This window comes from Cyprinus carpio, chromosome B16, assembly GCF_018340385.1.
Source record: "Cyprinus carpio isolate SPL01 chromosome B16, ASM1834038v1, whole genome shotgun sequence".
Lineage (NCBI taxonomy): Eukaryota > Metazoa > Chordata > Actinopteri > Cypriniformes > Cyprinidae > Cyprinus > Cyprinus carpio.
In genome coordinates this window covers 4,744,564-4,762,648 of record NC_056612.1, presented here as the reverse complement: position 1 = coordinate 4,762,648, position 18,085 = coordinate 4,744,564, and the positions used below count along the sequence as shown (strand labels likewise).

Below are 18,085 nucleotides of genomic sequence, written 5' to 3'. Positions count from 1 at the left end.
GCATGAAATTGTCCAGCCATGACTTATATGATTATAAATATGAGGAACACAAAGCCAAATTCCCTTAATCATCCATCACAAGTAGTAAAACCAAAGAATATAGTTCTGATGTAAAGAATAAGATTGTTGAGCTTCACAAAATAGAAAGTGGCTCTAAGACAAGAGCTAAAGAATCCATGTATCATTCATTCATTCGTTTTTTTATTTAATATTGAAAGTAGAAAAATTAGAAAACAGCTCCTTTGACGTTTTTTTTTTTTTCTCTTGTCAGGTGTTCTCCAAACTCCTCCGTCAATATAGGAGAAAACTCTTGGGAAAAGGACATTGCAATATTTGGGTGCTGATAATTGTGGCCAACGTGAACTAGAGAAAAACATTTATTTCATGATGAGATTTCCCCCCACTTTCCATTGTTTTACTTTGATGAAATGTTAGGATTTTGTGAAGTTTTTGAATGAAAGATCAAAAGGATAAATGATGCAGATTTATTTTCACAGCTGCCTTTGCTCATATGCAGCAAGGGTGCCAATATTAGTGAAGGACACTGTATATACAAAAGATCTAAATAATGGTGTGCAGGACTGGATTCTTTGCACACATTCAGGTACACAGAGAGTCTTAGCAGGTCAGTAATACTGTGCACTGTTTGTTCCAGATGTCATCCCTACAAAACATTACAACCCGTACTTCAGGAGGCTCAGGTTTGACGTGAGCTCCATGGAGAAGAATGCCTCGAACCTGGTGAAGGCAGAGCTCAGGATCTTCAGGCTGCAGAACCCAAAGGCCCGTGTGTCTGAGCAGCGCATCGAGCTTTACCAGGTGAGTCCTGTCCTCTCCATCAGCCCTTCAGCATCATAGCATTTCATTTGACTTCATCCACTCATTCATTTCCATGAACTACTTTCATGTAAACTTGAGCTGTTTTCACACTTGGTTCATTTCTTTGGTAGATCTCTTGTGACAGTTTTCCATTTGGGTCCAAACTACTTTATAATTATAATCAAAAAGTAATCAAATATAATGTTACATTACTTTAATAAAGTTACTACGTATTACATTTGTGACCCTGGACCACAAAACCAGTCATAAGTCGCATGTAGCAATAGCCAACAATACACTGGATGGGTCAAAATTATCGATTTTTCTTTTATGCCAAATATCATTTAGATATTAAGTAAAGATCATATTCCATGAAGATATTTTGTAGATATCCTACTGTAAATATATCAAAGCTTATTTTTTGATTAGTAATATTTTAGGCTATTAGGCAATTTCCTCAGTATTTTGATTTTTTTGCACCCTCAGATTCCAGATTTTCAAATAGCTGTATCTCCTCCAAATATTGTCAGATCCGAACAAACCATACTGTACATCAGTATTAAAAAAAAATCAACCCTTATGATTGGTTTTGTTGTCCATGGTCACATTTTAGATTAGATTAGTAACTTGTAATCTGCAACCTATTACATTTCCAAAGCAACCTTCCCAACACTGAACATTACCTAACATTTTCAGGAAAAACAAAATCCTCTGGAACACAATACAGGGGTTTAGTGTTCTGAGCTATAAATGCAATACCAGATTGAACTGGTAAAGTAACCCAGAACCAGTAAAGTAACTAAGGCCACTTGTACTCAGTTGCGGTTCACTAATACGCACTCAAGTTTAGAAAACTGTTTTCACGGTAAGCAAACAAAGCAAACAGTGACGTCAAACAGGCTTGTGTACGCGGTGTAAAGGCACCCACACATGCACTTTTTAACCTCTCTCCTCCTCCTCTGTCCTCGTATGTTCGTTTATTTATCTTAAGAGTGCTGTAGGGCTCCGGCCCATCGATCAGCGGGGTTTTATGTGTGTGTGGAATGCTGCTTGGTGATTTAGAGCTCGGAGGGTCTCGAGGGCTGAATAAAATCCCAGCGCCTCCCACCTGTCTCTCCATTTAACCTCGCTCCCCTCCTCTCTGTTCATGTGTCAGGTCCGTCATGACAGGTGCAGTAAACACTGGCCCACTAACACAGAGATGCTGAATGTCTTAGGGAGGGTTTAAAAGGAGCTCACTGGAAGGGAGAGGTTGAGCCGCTTCCATTTGTATTACTCATGTTAATGATCCTGGTCAGGATCATGCAGTCGTTATAATTAAATTGAACTTCAGTACTGAAAATATAGTGCAATATAACACATTTAATGTAGGTGTTACACTGGCTGATTAAAGAAGGGAGTCAAAAATAGTGAATCTAATCACCATGCTGGAACTAAGTAGTGTCTGTTTGGTGTATGAAAATGGTGAAACAGCTCAAACTGAAAGATTAGAAAGAACGATACGAAATGCATTTTTACTGTATAGCATATACTTTATTCAGGCTGTCAAACTGCAAGACCAAAGTAGAAGGCCAAATTTTTTTTCCCAAATATCATGAATTATTTATTTGACCACATGACTTTTATTTGATGGACACAAGTTGTTAAAATGTTTTCTGATATTTTAACAAAACTGCTTCTAATAATGAGGTTGACATTTTTTATTTACATCCTCAAAAGTTCAAAATCAATATTGATTCAGAAATTAAAAACGTTTATCACAGAAGAGGTGTTTTTATGGTTATTTATTATTATTTATTCATGGATATATTTTTTTCTAAGACATAATATAAAAAGTAAATGACAAAGTATTACAATTTCTTCATAATGATATAAAAATCAGTATACCGTAAATCAGAATATAAAAAAAAAGTTCATAACAGAAGTTTTTTTTTTTTTTTTTTTTTTCAGTAGTCAGGAATAATTCATTCCTAAATTATTAAAATATTTAAAAAAAATAATAATTCCCCTTTTTTTCAAAGAAATAAAATACAAGAATATGATTGACTAATAAACAAGATTTTAGTTTTAACAATTTTATCTTTTTAATGAGGTTTACATTTTTGAATTATGTCCTAAAAAATAAAATAAAAAAATAAAATCAATATTAATTCAGAAATGAAAAGCATGTTCATTCATCACAGAAGAGGTGTTTCTAATTCATTGTATAAATAGCTTTTTTAATGAACACGACCGTTCAAAAGTTTGGGCCCAGAAAGATTTTTAAAAATATTTTCTGCTTACAAATGCATCATTTATTTGATCAAAATTACAGTAAACACTGTAAATAATAATTATAATAATAATAATAATAATAATAATAATAAATGAAAAATATTGAAATAATATTACAATTCAAAATAATGGTTTATCATGTGAATATATAGTAAAATGTAATTTATTTCTGTGATCAAAGCTGAATTTTCGTCATCATTACTCCAGTCTTCAGTGTCACATGATCCTCAAGAAATCTGCTCAAGAAACATTCCTTAAGAAGTTGCGCTTCTTCAAAACCATGATTTGATGAATAGAAGGTTCAAAAGAACAACATTTATTTAGAAATCTTTTGTAACATTATAAAGTTCTCATAAATACATCCTTGATTAATTAAAGTAGTAATTTCTTTCAATAAAATCTTACAGAAGTGTATTTTAATCAGTAATAATTGAATAGATCCCTCATATCCCTCCTATTAAAAAAATCAAGTGTGGAGATTTATCTCTTTATCAGCAGTTGTGTAACCAGACTCCAAACTGTCCCAAAAGCGACAGCAGACCCCTGTAGCTCCAGCCTAACAACCCTACAATTAACAATCTCCATTTTGGCCTCCGTCTGAGCCTCTCTATCCCACGTTCACCTCCGCGGCCTGATGGAGGGAAGCTGAGCCGCTGCAGCTGAAGCAGTGTTTTACGCATTAAGAGCTGTGTTGTCCAACGTCAACAGAGGAATAACAGTGCACCCTGTCCAGCATCTGTTTCCGCCACCGCAGCCCCTCCAAGCATTTCCCAGACCTGGCTAATCAATCAGGGAGCTTCCAATGGGAGGAAGGGAGCTGCTGCTGAGGCGCTGGACAGGGTGCCGCTCCGTTTGCGGTCTGTGCTTGACCCGTGCTGATGCCTGTCCTGTTTCTGTAGATTTTAGGTCACAAGGACCTCACGTCCCCCACACAGCGCTACATTGGCAGCAAGGTGGTGCGCACCCGCACGGAGGGAGAGTGGCTGTCGTTCGACGTGACGGAGGCTGTCAGTGAGTGGCTGCTGCACAGAGGTAAAGTCCTGCTGGGAAGTCCAAAACGGAAGATTAATGACTTTTAGTCCTGGTCTGTTTCTTAGTATTCTCCAAAACATTGCCAAAACGTCACTTTTAGCTGATTTTAACATTTGGAGAATGGGCCAAAAATATTGCTCAAGAGTCATCTTGTAGCCTACTCAGGGATGTGTGTAAAACAAGTGTGCTTAATTTGATTAAATGTGCACCTGTAATGAACTTTGAATCTTTAAAGTATATTTTAAAGATAATATAAAATGAATGAAACTAACTATTATTTGATATTACATTTAATTAAGTTCATTTTTAAAGGTACTAGATTGCATCTGTGTTAAATGTGTGGTTACAGATTATTCAAATACAATTCTCAATAGAAATTAAATTAAAACAAAGTTAACAAACATAGTTAAAAATCATAAAAAAACAAAAACATTTTTGCTGCTTGAAATAAAGTAAATGTTAAATGAATGTTTCTTTCGACTAGTTTCCAAGGCAACATTTATCATTTTCATTTAATTTAATTTGATGTACTGAAATGAAAAATTATTAGTGCTGTCAAACGATTAATTGCAAAGTTTTTGTTTTCGTAATGTATGTGTGTGTATATTTATTATGTGTGTATATATATTTATACACACACACACATACATACATATACATACATACATATATATATATATATATATATATATATATATATATATATATATATATATATAAATACACACACATGTATGTATATATTTTAGAAAAACATGTTATTTTTATATATTAAATATTTATATATATATATATATATATATATATATATATATATATATGCAGACATGTAAATACATAAATATTTTCAAAATATATACTGTATGTGTATGTATTTATATATACGAATGAATGCGAATATGAATGCGATTGATCATGATTAATCAATTGAGCACTAAAAATTATACAAACTTACACAGACATATTTGAAAACAACAAAACACATTAATAAAAATGGCTATATACACAACAAAATTACAAAACATAACTTTAAAAGATATAATTAAAAGTAACACGAAAGCAGAAAATATAAATGATAAAACCTAGTTCAAAATATAAAAAAAAAATAATAGTATCTTGCATTAAAATGTATTTAATTTTGCAAACATGTTTGTGAATAGAAAACAGAACACTCTATATATAGTTGGTTTACCAATAAGTTAAAAGGTTACTCCATCCCAAAATGAAAATTTTGTCATTAATCACTTACCCCCATGTCGTTCCAAACCCTTAAAAGCTCTGTTCGTCTTTGGAACACAATTTAAGATATTTTCAATAAATCCTGAGAGGCTTGTGACTGTCCCATAGACTGACAAATAAATAACAGTGTCAAGCTCCAGAAAAATATGAAAATCATCGTCAGAATACTCCATCTGCCATCAGTGGTTCAACCGTAACGTTATGAAGCGACGAGAATACTTTTTGTACACGAAGAAAGCAAAAATAATGACATTATTCAGCAATTCCTCTCCTCTGTGTCTCTCATACGCTCTTCTGTGTCATCCGCGCTGAGCTGATGCGCTGTTTGCTTTCAAACCAAAGCGTAAATACACGTAAAAAACTTATCTTTGTGGCGCAGCTGACACAGAAGAGCGTACGCCGCCTGCGTACTGCTCAGATTTGCCAAAATGGTGCTGCGCTGATTTGGAGAGACACAGAGGAGAGGAATTGTTGAATAAAGTCGTTATTTTTGTTTTCATTTTGGGATAGAGTATCCCTTTAAGTTAATACAAAGAAACTGACTTAATCAACAGAAGCTATAATACTTTTATCATTTAGCTGCAAGTCCAAGAAGTCCAAAAATATTACACTCAGTTCACATTTAATTATATTTACTAAAGAAACTCAACAAAGTATATGTATTCATTCAAAGTGTATTTGGAAGCCTAAATCCTACAATCAATATTTCCGAATGACACACTAAAGCAAAAGATATACATAACCATCTTACAACAAAAGTTGTAGTGAAGCATCTGTGCAGTACTGTAAAGGTAATGGATTTAGCCATTTCTGTATTCTCAGCTCAAATCAGTTCAGTGTTGAGTGAGTTTTCACCACGGCTTTTCAAAGTGCACAAGAATAGCAGTAGTAACAGGCCAGAGCAAAAGCAATGATGAAGGTGTAGGATCATCGTCAGCCTGCATGAGCTCATAAGAGCACGAGCCCAGCGGCTCTCCATCACTTTACGCAGCAGATCTTCTGCATGACTGGAGTGGCTGTGATGAATGCTGGAGCTGAGAGACGGCAGTGATGCTGTGTGTGACTCCTGAGGGATGATGGGAGTGGGCTAGATCTACATCAGGGGCCAGATCCAGAGATGAGCTCATTTATCTGCTGTAGATTATCTGACCTTGCTGTACATGTGTGTGTTTCTCACTGTTTTTCTCTCCCATCAGACAGAAACAATGGATTCAAGATCAGCCTGCACTGTCCCTGCTGCACATTTGTGCCGTCAAATAATTACATCATCCCCAACAAGAGCGAGGAGCTGGAGGCGCGCTTTGCAGGTGGCTTTGGGTGGGGGTGCGAGTCTGTTCGTTTGTGAGTGAGGGCTGTTTCTGTGTGTGTGTGTGTGTGTGTGCGTGTGCGTGTGCGTGTGTGTGTGTCTGTGTGTGTGTGTGTGTGTGTGTGTGTGTGTGTGTGTGTGTGTGTGTGCGTGTGTGTGTGCGTGTGTTGGAGTTGAAAGGAAAAGAGAAAAATGGAAATCAATGTTTTTGTTTCTTCCTCGAGTCCATCAGATTTTATATATATATATATATATATATATATATATATATATATATATATATATATATATATATATATAGTTTCAATATATAAAACAGAAAGGACTGGATCTGATTAATGCATGAATTGCAGCAAATCAATTCAAAACAAAGTGCACTTAAAAGCACACAAGCAGGCCAAAGTCTGGACACAGCTACTCGTTCTAGATGAGGCCTATTTGTCACGTTTTACAATAATAATAAAATTGTCAAAACTATGAAACAACAGAAGTGGAGGCATGGGAATTATGAAGGAACCAAAAAATTTTTAAAAGTACCTTATATTTGAATGTCTGTCTAGATTCCAGCTTCTAGTCACATACTGCTTTTAACTGAAGAAGTTTGATGGACACATGTTGATGCTTCTCCTTGAGCTGATCCTATAATAATGATAATAATAATAACATGTTCTTATCAGTAGTAGTAGTAGTAGTATGAAAATTATAACAATACAAGGATTTATAATAATAATCATCATAAAAATATTATTTTTTCAGACAACATTTCATTCATCCTAAAAGTTACAGATTCACAGTTCAATGAAAACTGGTTTAATGGTTTTAATGAACCTCTTTATGATCATTAATATCATCTAATGTTCCTAAAAAAGCTCCATATGTTGTGTGCATGACAGCATATTTATGAGTAATTCATATAGATTTTCCCCCCCAATTTTAGTTAAGCTACTGTACCTGTAGTAGTAAAATCATGGTAACACACAGCCTTTCATGGGTATTTGCATTATTAAACATTTACATTTGTGACCCTGGAGCACAAAACCAGTCTTAAGTCGCTGGGGTAAATTTGTAGCAATATCCAAAAATACATTGTATGGGTCAAAATTATAATAATACAAAAAAAAAAAATCATACGGATATTAAGTAAAAGTCATGTTCCATTAAGATATTTTGTAAGTTTTCTACCATAAATATATCAAAACTTAATTTTTGATAAGTAATATGTATTGCTAAGGACTTCATTTGGACAACTTTTAAGGCTATTTTCTCAATATTTAGAATTTTTTTACACCCTCAGATTCCAGATTTTTAGTTGTATCTCGACCAAATATTGTCTGATCCTAACAAACCATACATCAACGGAAAGCTTATTTATTCAGCTTTCAGATGTTGTATAAATGTCAATTTTGAAAAATAAGACTGGTTTTGTGGTCCAGGGTGACATTAATGCATTTGGTAGACAATTTTATCCAAGCAACTTACACTGCATTTAAGATACACTGGCAAAAAATAATACTTTGGAACTAAGTTAGGTAACAGAATTTCTCTAAATTATAAGAGCCAAATTTAGTTCTCAAATTATATTTATGGTTTAGATTTAAACCTTAAATTTTGTTTTAATATTAATGAAAAAATAAATAAATAATATATCATGGTCATTTCACTTTTTTCAGTATAAACAAGTAATTAGTTCATGCATTCCCTGTGAATTGAGCCTACACTGAAAACAATAAAAATAAACTATATTCAGTCAGAAATTGCTAGTCAATTTCACAAATATTTACAAAGAAATAAAAAAATCTAAGCATTGAATTAAACATGAAATTTTGAAGAAGAAAGACTGAAATAGTATTTTCCAAAGCTTACTGTACTGCTCTGCTGTTTGAGATACAGGTGTGTCTTAGCTTGCTGATGCAAACAGTCTAACACATTGTCTGGTTTCTGTGCGGTTCACAGGTATAGATGACAGCTTTGTGCACGGAGGGGATCTGAAGATATTTAAAAAGCGGCGTCTCAGCAGTCAGTCTCCGCACCTGCTGCTGATGCTGCTCCCGTCATACCGGCTGGAGTCCCAGCACAGGAGCCACAGACAGAAACGCGCTTTGGATGCAGCCTTCTGCTCCAGGTACCACCTCCTCACAAATGGAGTTTTTCCCACAGTTTGCATCTGAAGCGCAACAGAATGTGCTTCTGGGGTCTATAGATACTCATCTGTCATTAGTTAAAAACAGCCAGACTCCGGTCCAGATTTATGCAATCGGTGGGCCGTGTATCAAAGCGGACCGGACCAGCTATCAATCCAGACTCTACTTAATCAATGAACTGGAAAACTTTTCACTGTTGGATTAAAGCTAAAATATAAATAAAAGTGGCTCGATTGTCTTTTAATAAAAGTCATCTGTATTCTCGCTTTTCCAGCCAATTGCTGTCACGATCACATTTTCACTCACATTATACCAATGTGCTGTTAATTTTATATTTCCTGACATATCAGCTTCCATCATAGCATCCAGTATTAACAAGCTGAGAAACTAGCAGACATTTGTCTCCAAATCGAAAAAATAAATAAATAATAAATAAATTATCATTGAGAATGTGCTCAGTGAAGAGTGGACTGATCTGATTAGAAGTGTTGGCCAGAATTCAGGATTTTAAGAAATCACTTGAAAGAATCATTTTCTTTCCTGTGTTGACAAATTTCCTGTTGGAATAGAAGGTTTGGGCGGGACGTCTCGAAGGACTCATCGCTTTTGTTTTGTTTTTGTTAATAGACATTAGACAGCTGTGAGCCATGCTACATTCTGTTCAGATGCAAGATATATTATATTAGAGGGAGGGATAATTTCATTCTAGAGAGCATTTGACTGTGTAGTGCAAAATATTAAATGCATATGAATGCTTTAATTTTTAGTCATGAATTAGATGAGCCATGAATTATTTTAACCATGAATTAGCCACATAGAAATTACATTAATCCAATATACATTTTGAAATTTAATTTAGACTAATTATTCCTTTTCATTTTTTGATATGTATAACTCAGTTTTCTTAACTGATTAACTAATTTCAATACTGTAAACAAATTAACAGCCATAAGAATATATTTTATTTTTGCCATACACATTATGTTCAGATTACTTTACAAGAAAATATTGAGGTCAAAAATATCATATTTTGATTGTATAATATAATAAGCTATAAGCACAAAAACATGTAATGATAAACATAAGTATCGGAAAATTTACATTTGATTATTAGTCCATTAATTGATTAAAAAAGTAACATACTATATATGTGTGTGTGTGTGTGTGTGTGTGTGTGTGTGTGTGTGTGTGTGTGTGTGTGTGTGTATTGAATTAAATTATATATTTTTATAAAATGAAATATATATACACAATTGTTTTATAGTTGCCATTTCAAACATTGATTAACATCATCTAATGTTCCTCTAATACTTCGTTCACACATTTATAGGTAATTCATGCTGAAAAATCAAACGCTGAATAGAGAGAGAGAGAGAGAGAGAGAGAGCAGTTGTATGATTTTTATCTAATTCCAATTTAATTTCAAGTTCAAGAATAAAAAACAAAAACAAAAAATTGAAGGCATTTCTAGCCTAACTCTATTCTGAATATTCTGCATACCATCACTATATACACTACAGCTGCATTTGTAGAACAAAATATTCTGCTTAAGCTAAATTTACTGCGGGTTTAATGGTATAAAAATGTATGTACATGTAAAACTGCACTGAAGAAAGTGGTAACTTACCTTAAACCCCCACAAAAAGAGTTTTGTTGGTACAGTATAACTTAATGTATACATTGTAGATTGGTTCAGTGATGTTAAATAGTATTTTAATAGTTAATTTAAATGTTACTGTTTTATCTGTGTGCTCATGGGAATACTGGCATAGTGCTACTGCAGTTATTTCTTAGGTCGAAAAAGGCTTTTTCTCATTTTAATCATCGAAATACATATTAATTATATGAGTATGGATTTGTATGTGCATATACCGTAGTTTGAAAGTGTGCCAAAAATGTTCCAACAAAGAAAGAAATACATCAGCTGTGTTTGTCTCCCATCATCCCACAGGAATGTGCAGGACAACTGCTGTTTACGCTCTCTCTACATCGACTTCAAGAAGGATCTGGGCTGGAAGTGGATCCACGAACCCAAAGGTTATAACGCCAACTTCTGTGCGGGAGCCTGTCCGTATCTGTGGAGCGCAGACACCCAGCACAGCAACGTAAGACAAAACCTTCAGTTATCACTTATCATTAGTTTTTATTTTGGGAACAGTTAATAAAATTCTAGATATAATGCTTCTAGGTACTGATTTTTTCTACATTTGTCAAGCAATGAATTACATATGGTTTTAATAAGTGCATTTCATGTCCCATTTCAGATCCTTGGCCTCTATAACACCATCAATCCAGAAGCGTCTGCATCTCCGTGCTGTGTGTCTCAGGATCTGGAACCCCTCACGATCCTTTACTACATTGGAAAAAACCCCAAAATCGAGCAGCTCTCCAACATGATTGTCAAGTCCTGCAAGTGCAGCTAGGAACCGATCAGCTCCGTTTCCGAGAACACACATTCACTCAAACAAACACACAGTAATTTAAAACCCAATCACACACGTGCTGCGCAGGGCGTCGAGGTACAACAGAGTAATTCCTACAAACTCTCACAAACCACAACACACATCTGAATGTGTGAACTCGTGCTGGAAACGGCCCTGTCGGCATGTGTCACATCACCCGCTCATCACTCTATGGATGTGAGTTTGGCAAACACTGGAAGTACGTGATCTATATGTGTCTATATGTGAAGCAAGCGGAAGAGAAAATCCCTTGTTCCATTTATTTCAAACCAACACTTCTGTTTTTGTTGTTGATTTTGTTCCCTCAGTAATACGGATATTGTTTGTTTGGTAATATATAAAACCCATGATATTGTTCACCAATACTGGTGAAGAGCTGGAAACTTCTGGCAAACTGTACAGTTGTCACAAATGAACTTCGGGTTTGGCTCAAATGAAGCGTTTTTGCTTAGGGGTTGGTGACAGAAAGATGAAATATTGCGGAAAGTTAATGCAAGCCTCAGAAAGACATAGTTTAAGCCACCTAACATGGTGTAAAATAAGCCCAAGAACAATAAGTCATGTTGTTCCAAGCAGGCAAAGACGTTTTGTTCCATTGCAAACACAAACATTCTCTACACAAATACGCAACTGCACACGCAACTGCTGCAAAGCAAAACCATTGCATTTTTGTATCACTGTGGCAGAAACAAACAGTTTCCATCAAATATCTGCAGCATTAATCCAAATGTTTTATTATGCAGATAGCTGGATATAAACATGCTCAGAAAGATTCTCTTCAAACTGTTGCTCTGCCATGACAACAACTGACCTGGCAGAGAAAAGTATGCTAGTAGCGCCCCTGAGAATGCAACATGTACTTGTAATATTTAATTGTGTTTCAGAACTTAACAGCGTGTGAAACTGAGCTTGCAAAGCAAGAAGTGTTTATGGTTGTGTACTTATATGTGGAAGAACTTTAAACGCCTTATTCTGAAGATAAAAAATGTTTTTCTACAATTTTATGTCTAGCTAGCTCTTAGGCTACGTTAACACAATGATGTAGCAAAAAACTAAATGTTTTTCCCTTACATTTTTAAAAAGTTTCACATATACATGACAACATTTTCAAAATGATTCACAGTTACACATGTCCGCGCAAGCGGCCAAAAACGCTGTATGACGTATGCCAGGCCAGTAGTTGGCGCTGTCACCTTGTTAGTAAACAGCACCTGTAGGGAAGTGAGGATTATATAATGTTTATGATACGTCTCCGCTGTTAGTTGTAATATTGGTGAAGTAAATCCACACTTTGCTGAAGAAGCGTTAGCAAACTCTTGAGCAGCAACAACAGTATCATGTACTCCGCCATTGTTGTGTATGTTGTGTATGTAAAATCAACACGTACTGCGCTTGTCTACAACCCTAACACGTACTACGCACGCGCATGGTGTCACCGTTTTCAAAGATCCACGTATTTAGTGTTTACACAGAAACGATAATTTGCACTTTGAAACCCGTTTTCAAAAATATGCGTTTTCAGTCCCCAAAACATCATTGTCGTGTAAACGAATAGGCAAAACACATAAAAAGTTTCTCATTTTTGGCTGAAAACGTTGTCCTGTAAACGGCCCCTTATTCTTTAAATCATATGTAAAGATCACAACAATACCTGCAAAAGAGTCCCAGGCAGAATTGGTGCCTATAACACATGCCTGAAAGTTAGTTCCTTTAGGATGGACAGAGGACAGTCTTTACTGTATTTTAAGGTGACGATGTTAGAGTGTAATATGTACTGAGTAATATTAATTAACAACATGTTCTTACTGCAGGGTAAAGTACATTTAACTACACCACCTTAAAATAGTGTTTGCATGGTTTGAAAACAATTCACAAATAAAAACAGCTGCAAACAGCCACAAATTTGCATAAAAACAGGCATTTCTGAAAAGAATGACCGTGACTTTTAGATACTCACCGCGCAGAGCTATACCAGAGCATGTTGTGCCTGGTTAAACTGGAATACGGGTTGTTAGTAAATTGGCAACTTCTTGAATTCACCCCATGGTCCCTCATTAGAGCAGGTGAAGCTGTGATGTCACCAACTCGACAGTGTTGAAAGGAAGTGATGTCATCAGACTGGTACAGAGACTGAATTTGCAATAGGTATGTTTACATGCACTAATCGGAATCAATCCAGATTCAGAAATCAGATTCTCAAAGCTCAAAGTTATTTGTTTACGTGTGCATTACATTAATTCCGAACAAAAATATAGCACATGCGCAGTTCCCAGTCGCCGCACTGAGAACTGGACATATCTAAAAATAAAAGTTTTTTGTTTGTTTTGTTTTTTTAAGCAAATATTAGGAAATATTCAGTCTCCTCCACTGACCAGTTTGTTAGACATAACACGTAAACATGTTTTTATGACATAAACCTATCACTGATGCATATGAGTACTTATTTTTGCGTATTTTCGAATCTATCCAAGAAAATAGTTGTGCTTATTTTTTTCCCATTGTTTTGATTTGTAAACAGGTTTGTAAACCTGAAATAATCAAATCAACATGAAAAAATTTAGCATGTAAAACACCCCTTTAAATTTTATTTGGATCGAACTCTGTTGAATCGTTCACTTGAAGGCTTTTGAGTCCGATTGAGCCATCGATCCAATTCTAAACGGATCATTGGGGTGCATGTAAATGTTGCTATTGATGTGAGAAGAGTGAGTTGCTTTAGTTAAGTCAGAGATTTTGATGAAAGGATTTGAAGAATGTGAACAGACGTGTAAGTGAGAGAAGGTAACCCACATGTTGTGCAGAGGCCAGCTTGACGAATGCACTGCAGCCACGCTTATCATGGAGAAATTGTTTCTACACATCTCAAAAGTCTTCCTGAATTTGTGATTTTGTTTTCTCTCAGAGAAAGTGATCCTTTGTTACGAAGAATTGCACTGACTATTTTATTTCTACATTTTTCGTTTGTTGGTTTTTATTCGTAGTTATAGCTTCACCCACATAACATGAGCTGATGATGTGAGTGGCTTCCAGGTGGAGGTTCCCCTTTTAACTAGTCCTTATCTTAACCAGTGTTAGAGAGAAACTGGTGGCAGATCAGATTAAAAGAGCAACGTCCATTCATGCCCAAGATTTTTAGGTGACACTTATTTTATTTGTATTAGGGCAAGCATGACTTCCTGGAGACACAGGAAGTGGAAGGAGACACCAGCATTGTCACACTAGAGCTGTTTATTGTTATTATTGTCTATGATGATGATGATGATGTTGATATTGTTGACCCACTATGATGTAGTGTAACACATTACTGTTGTGGTGCTCTAGTGGTAAATAAATTATTTAAGTGACAAGTGATTGTGTGCTTGTGTTTTCCTTTGATAAATTGATTTTTTTTTATTCAGACGAGTTGAATATACACTCACTAAGGCTGCATTTATTTGTTCAAAAGTACAGTATGAACAGTAATATTCTAAAATAATTTAAATAACTGTTTTCTATGTGAATATCTGTTAAAATGTAATTTATTTCTGTGATGCGCAGCTGAATTTTCAGCATCATTACTCCAGTCTTCAATGTCACATGGTGCTGAGTTATTAATAATGATTCTTATTGTTATCATAGCTGAAATTAGTTTTTGCTGTTTAAGTGTGATTTTAAAAATTCTTTCAGTTTAAAAGTTCAAATGAACAGCTTTTATTTTATGTATTTATATTTATATTCAGTGTATTATGGTTTCCACAAAACTCTGTTTTTAACAGATAACAATCAGAAATGTTTCTTGACCAACAAGTCTGCATATTAATGATGATTTCAGACTTAAAAAAAAAAAAAAACTTCATAAAAGTTTATAAATGTGATATATTCACAAACAACCACCCTGTCTAAGAAAATGAATCTTTTTTTTTTTTTTTTTTTTTTTTTTTTTTTAACTGGTTCAATGAAATAAACTGTCTGAATGAATTTCATTATTTCACGTGGTTGAATAAATCAAGTATTTAAGTGAATTTTCCCAAACATTTTCCCCAAAACCTGGAAAGGAAACGACTCAACATAAACAGACTATATTACACTGCCTTATGATGAAACCCTAAACATTTAATCTCCATTTACTCCATTTGTTTATTTAACTCACATACGCAGTGAGCATGAGCAAGCTGACATAAACTACAGTACAAACTCTTGAGTTTAATCTGACGATGCTCTGATACTGTATATCCTCCCATTAGCCCTGGAGCTCTGGAGTCGTGCCAGGCTCATTAGCCCAGAGTCTGTGGTTCCTTATTTAGGAGTGAGACTCCAGCAGCAGAAAGCTCTGGAGACTGTCAATCTGGAATTAGGTTAGGTTAACATTCTAGAGATAAATGCTCTGCAAACGCATGATGTCACACATATCGGCTACGTGAGAATTGCTGCTTTTTACTAAGTTCTTAGGGCTGGTGTTGACTGGTGAGTTTTTGTCTTTTTCAGTCGGATGCTATCTTGAGTCTTTCGTAATTAAAATGGCTCTGACATAGGACACAAGTGTTAAAATTCATTTTCAAACTGTTTTTCCATGCACAGTGTAAGAGTCAGTTGTTCCAGTTGGTATTTTGTAAAGAGACACCTCATGACCCCAAGTTGTATAAATTGCACATTAAATTCACTTGACTAAATCTAGAATGCTTTTTGCCTGACAACATGCACATTTCAAGAAAAATAAAAATCTAGTTAAGGTTATAAACTGTTAAGTCATAAACTGGCTTCTGAACATAATTATCAACAAACAATAATTAGATTTTTGCGAGGTAATAAGTTTGCAAGATGTTAACTTTGAAATGATTATATATATATATATATATAGTGCTGTCAAAAGATTAATAATTGCATTCAAAGTGTTAATATAATATTTGTGTTTATTTTATTATATATATATATAAATACACACACATGCATTATATATTTTAAAAATATTTACATGCATTTACATGTATATGTTTATGTTCATATAACTTATATTATATATAACTATATTTAATATATAAACATAACATTTTTCTTAAATATATACATGCATGTGTGTGTATTTAAATACAATGTGTAAACATATAATATGTAACTTGCACTCTATTCATTTACTAACTGCTTGTTTTCTTTAAAAAAAACACTAGCTTCTCTAATCTTTTTGTATTCTATCTGTTTTCTTTTTATTTATTATACAATTGACAGAAAAGCAAAAAAGGGCCTCTAACACTAGCTTGTTCTATTCTTTTTCTGTTTTATCTGTTTTCTTTTTATTTATTATATAATTAAAAAAAAAAACCTTGCTACGTGTACTGCGTTAAGCTAACTGAGACTTATTATAGCACTTCCATATCTTTACACTTTTGATGATTTTGATTGCTTCCATTGTCCTCATTTGTAAGTCTCTTTGGATATAAGCGTCTGCTAAATGACTAAATGTAAATGTAATCGCATATATACACATTTTTTATGTACACACACACACACACACACACACACACACACACACACAACCTGTCATGTTTGGTCATTTTGGTAGTATATTCACATGAACAGTGCTTGAACAGATAAATCATTCAAACAATATAAAACCCCAAATAAAACAAATTCCTAACAAATATAGTTTTGAGTCAATTTAGATCCTTTAATAACACAAATTCCGAAAACAATTAGTCATTCAAATCTGATAACAGTCCAGGTTTAAGTTTTGTTTCTAAACGTGTTCCACTTTCTACTGTCCTGTCCTACCAAATTAAGACAAAAATGCCCAAAGTTTGGGAAAAGATGTTAAAAAAACACTTTTTAGATTAAAGAAGATGTTTGTCATTCTGCGAGCATGTTTGACTCTACAATGAACTTGCTTCAAAAAATAAAGGACACTTAGATTCCGCATGGTATGAATCTTCTATGCTAATAAACTGGCTTTCACTTGTCCCAGCAGGGTATGCGAACACAGAACTGACACGCAGCTAGCTGTGGCTTTGTGTTCATTTTGGACTCTCACATGCATCTTCAGTCCAAGGTCCCTTTCTTCAAATGTGACTTAGTTAGTTAGCTGGACGTTTCAAGATAACCTGGCATAAAGAAGCATAAACAAAGATTTTCCATTGTTTTGAAGCAAACTTAATTTGACCAAGCTACATACGCTTAAGGCCAAAACAGGATTCTCTACACACTGCCATGCCAACCTTTGTGAAAAAGAAGTGCACTTAAAGTAATAGTTCACCCAAAATTTGCTCTTAATTTACTCATCCTTAGGTCATCTACTTTTATCTTCAGTAGAACAGCAAAGAAGCTTTTTTTTAGCTGAAACTATGGTCCTTGCTGGTTCATAAAATGCTAGTCAGCAGCTGCTGGTTTTTGAGAATAAACTAAATGAATACCCATGGCTCCTGACGATATATTGAGGTCTTCTAAAGTGAAACTATCAGTCTGTGCAAGAAACTATATACAGGTGCATCTCAATAAATAATAATGTTGTGGAAAAGTTCATTTATTTCAGTAATTCAACTCAAATTGTGAAACGTGTGTATTAAATAAATTTACTGCACACAGACTGAAGTAGTTTAAGTCTTTGGTTCTTTTAATTGTGATGACTTTGGCTCACATTTAACAAAAACCCACCAATTCACATCTCAACAAATTAGAATATGGTGACATGCCAATCAGTTAATCAACTCAAAACACCTGCAAAGGTTTCCTGAGCCTTCAAAATGGTCTCTCAGTTTAGTTCACTAGTCTACACAATCATGGGGAAGACTGCTGATCTTGTCCAGAAGACAATCATTGACATCCTTCACAAGGAGGGTAAGCCA

General features: G+C 34.6%; 1 protein-coding gene across 1 annotated transcript in view; it reads left to right on the top strand.

Annotated features, from left to right (window-relative positions):
- Positions 1-14,620, top strand: part of LOC109081564 (transforming growth factor beta-2 proprotein) — a 34,704-nt gene extending 20,084 nt beyond the window's left edge. Inside the window, exons 2-7 of the mRNA XM_042740401.1 lie at positions 656-819; positions 3,993-4,125; positions 6,561-6,671; positions 8,624-8,792; positions 10,763-10,916; positions 11,076-14,620. Coding sequence (XP_042596335.1) covers positions 656-819; positions 3,993-4,125; positions 6,561-6,671; positions 8,624-8,792; positions 10,763-10,916; positions 11,076-11,234 — 890 coding nt within the window. The 3' untranslated portion in view covers positions 11,235-14,620. The remainder of the gene's footprint in view (positions 1-655; positions 820-3,992; positions 4,126-6,560; positions 6,672-8,623; positions 8,793-10,762; positions 10,917-11,075) is intronic.
- The last annotated feature ends 3,465 nt before the right edge of the window (positions 14,621-18,085 follow it).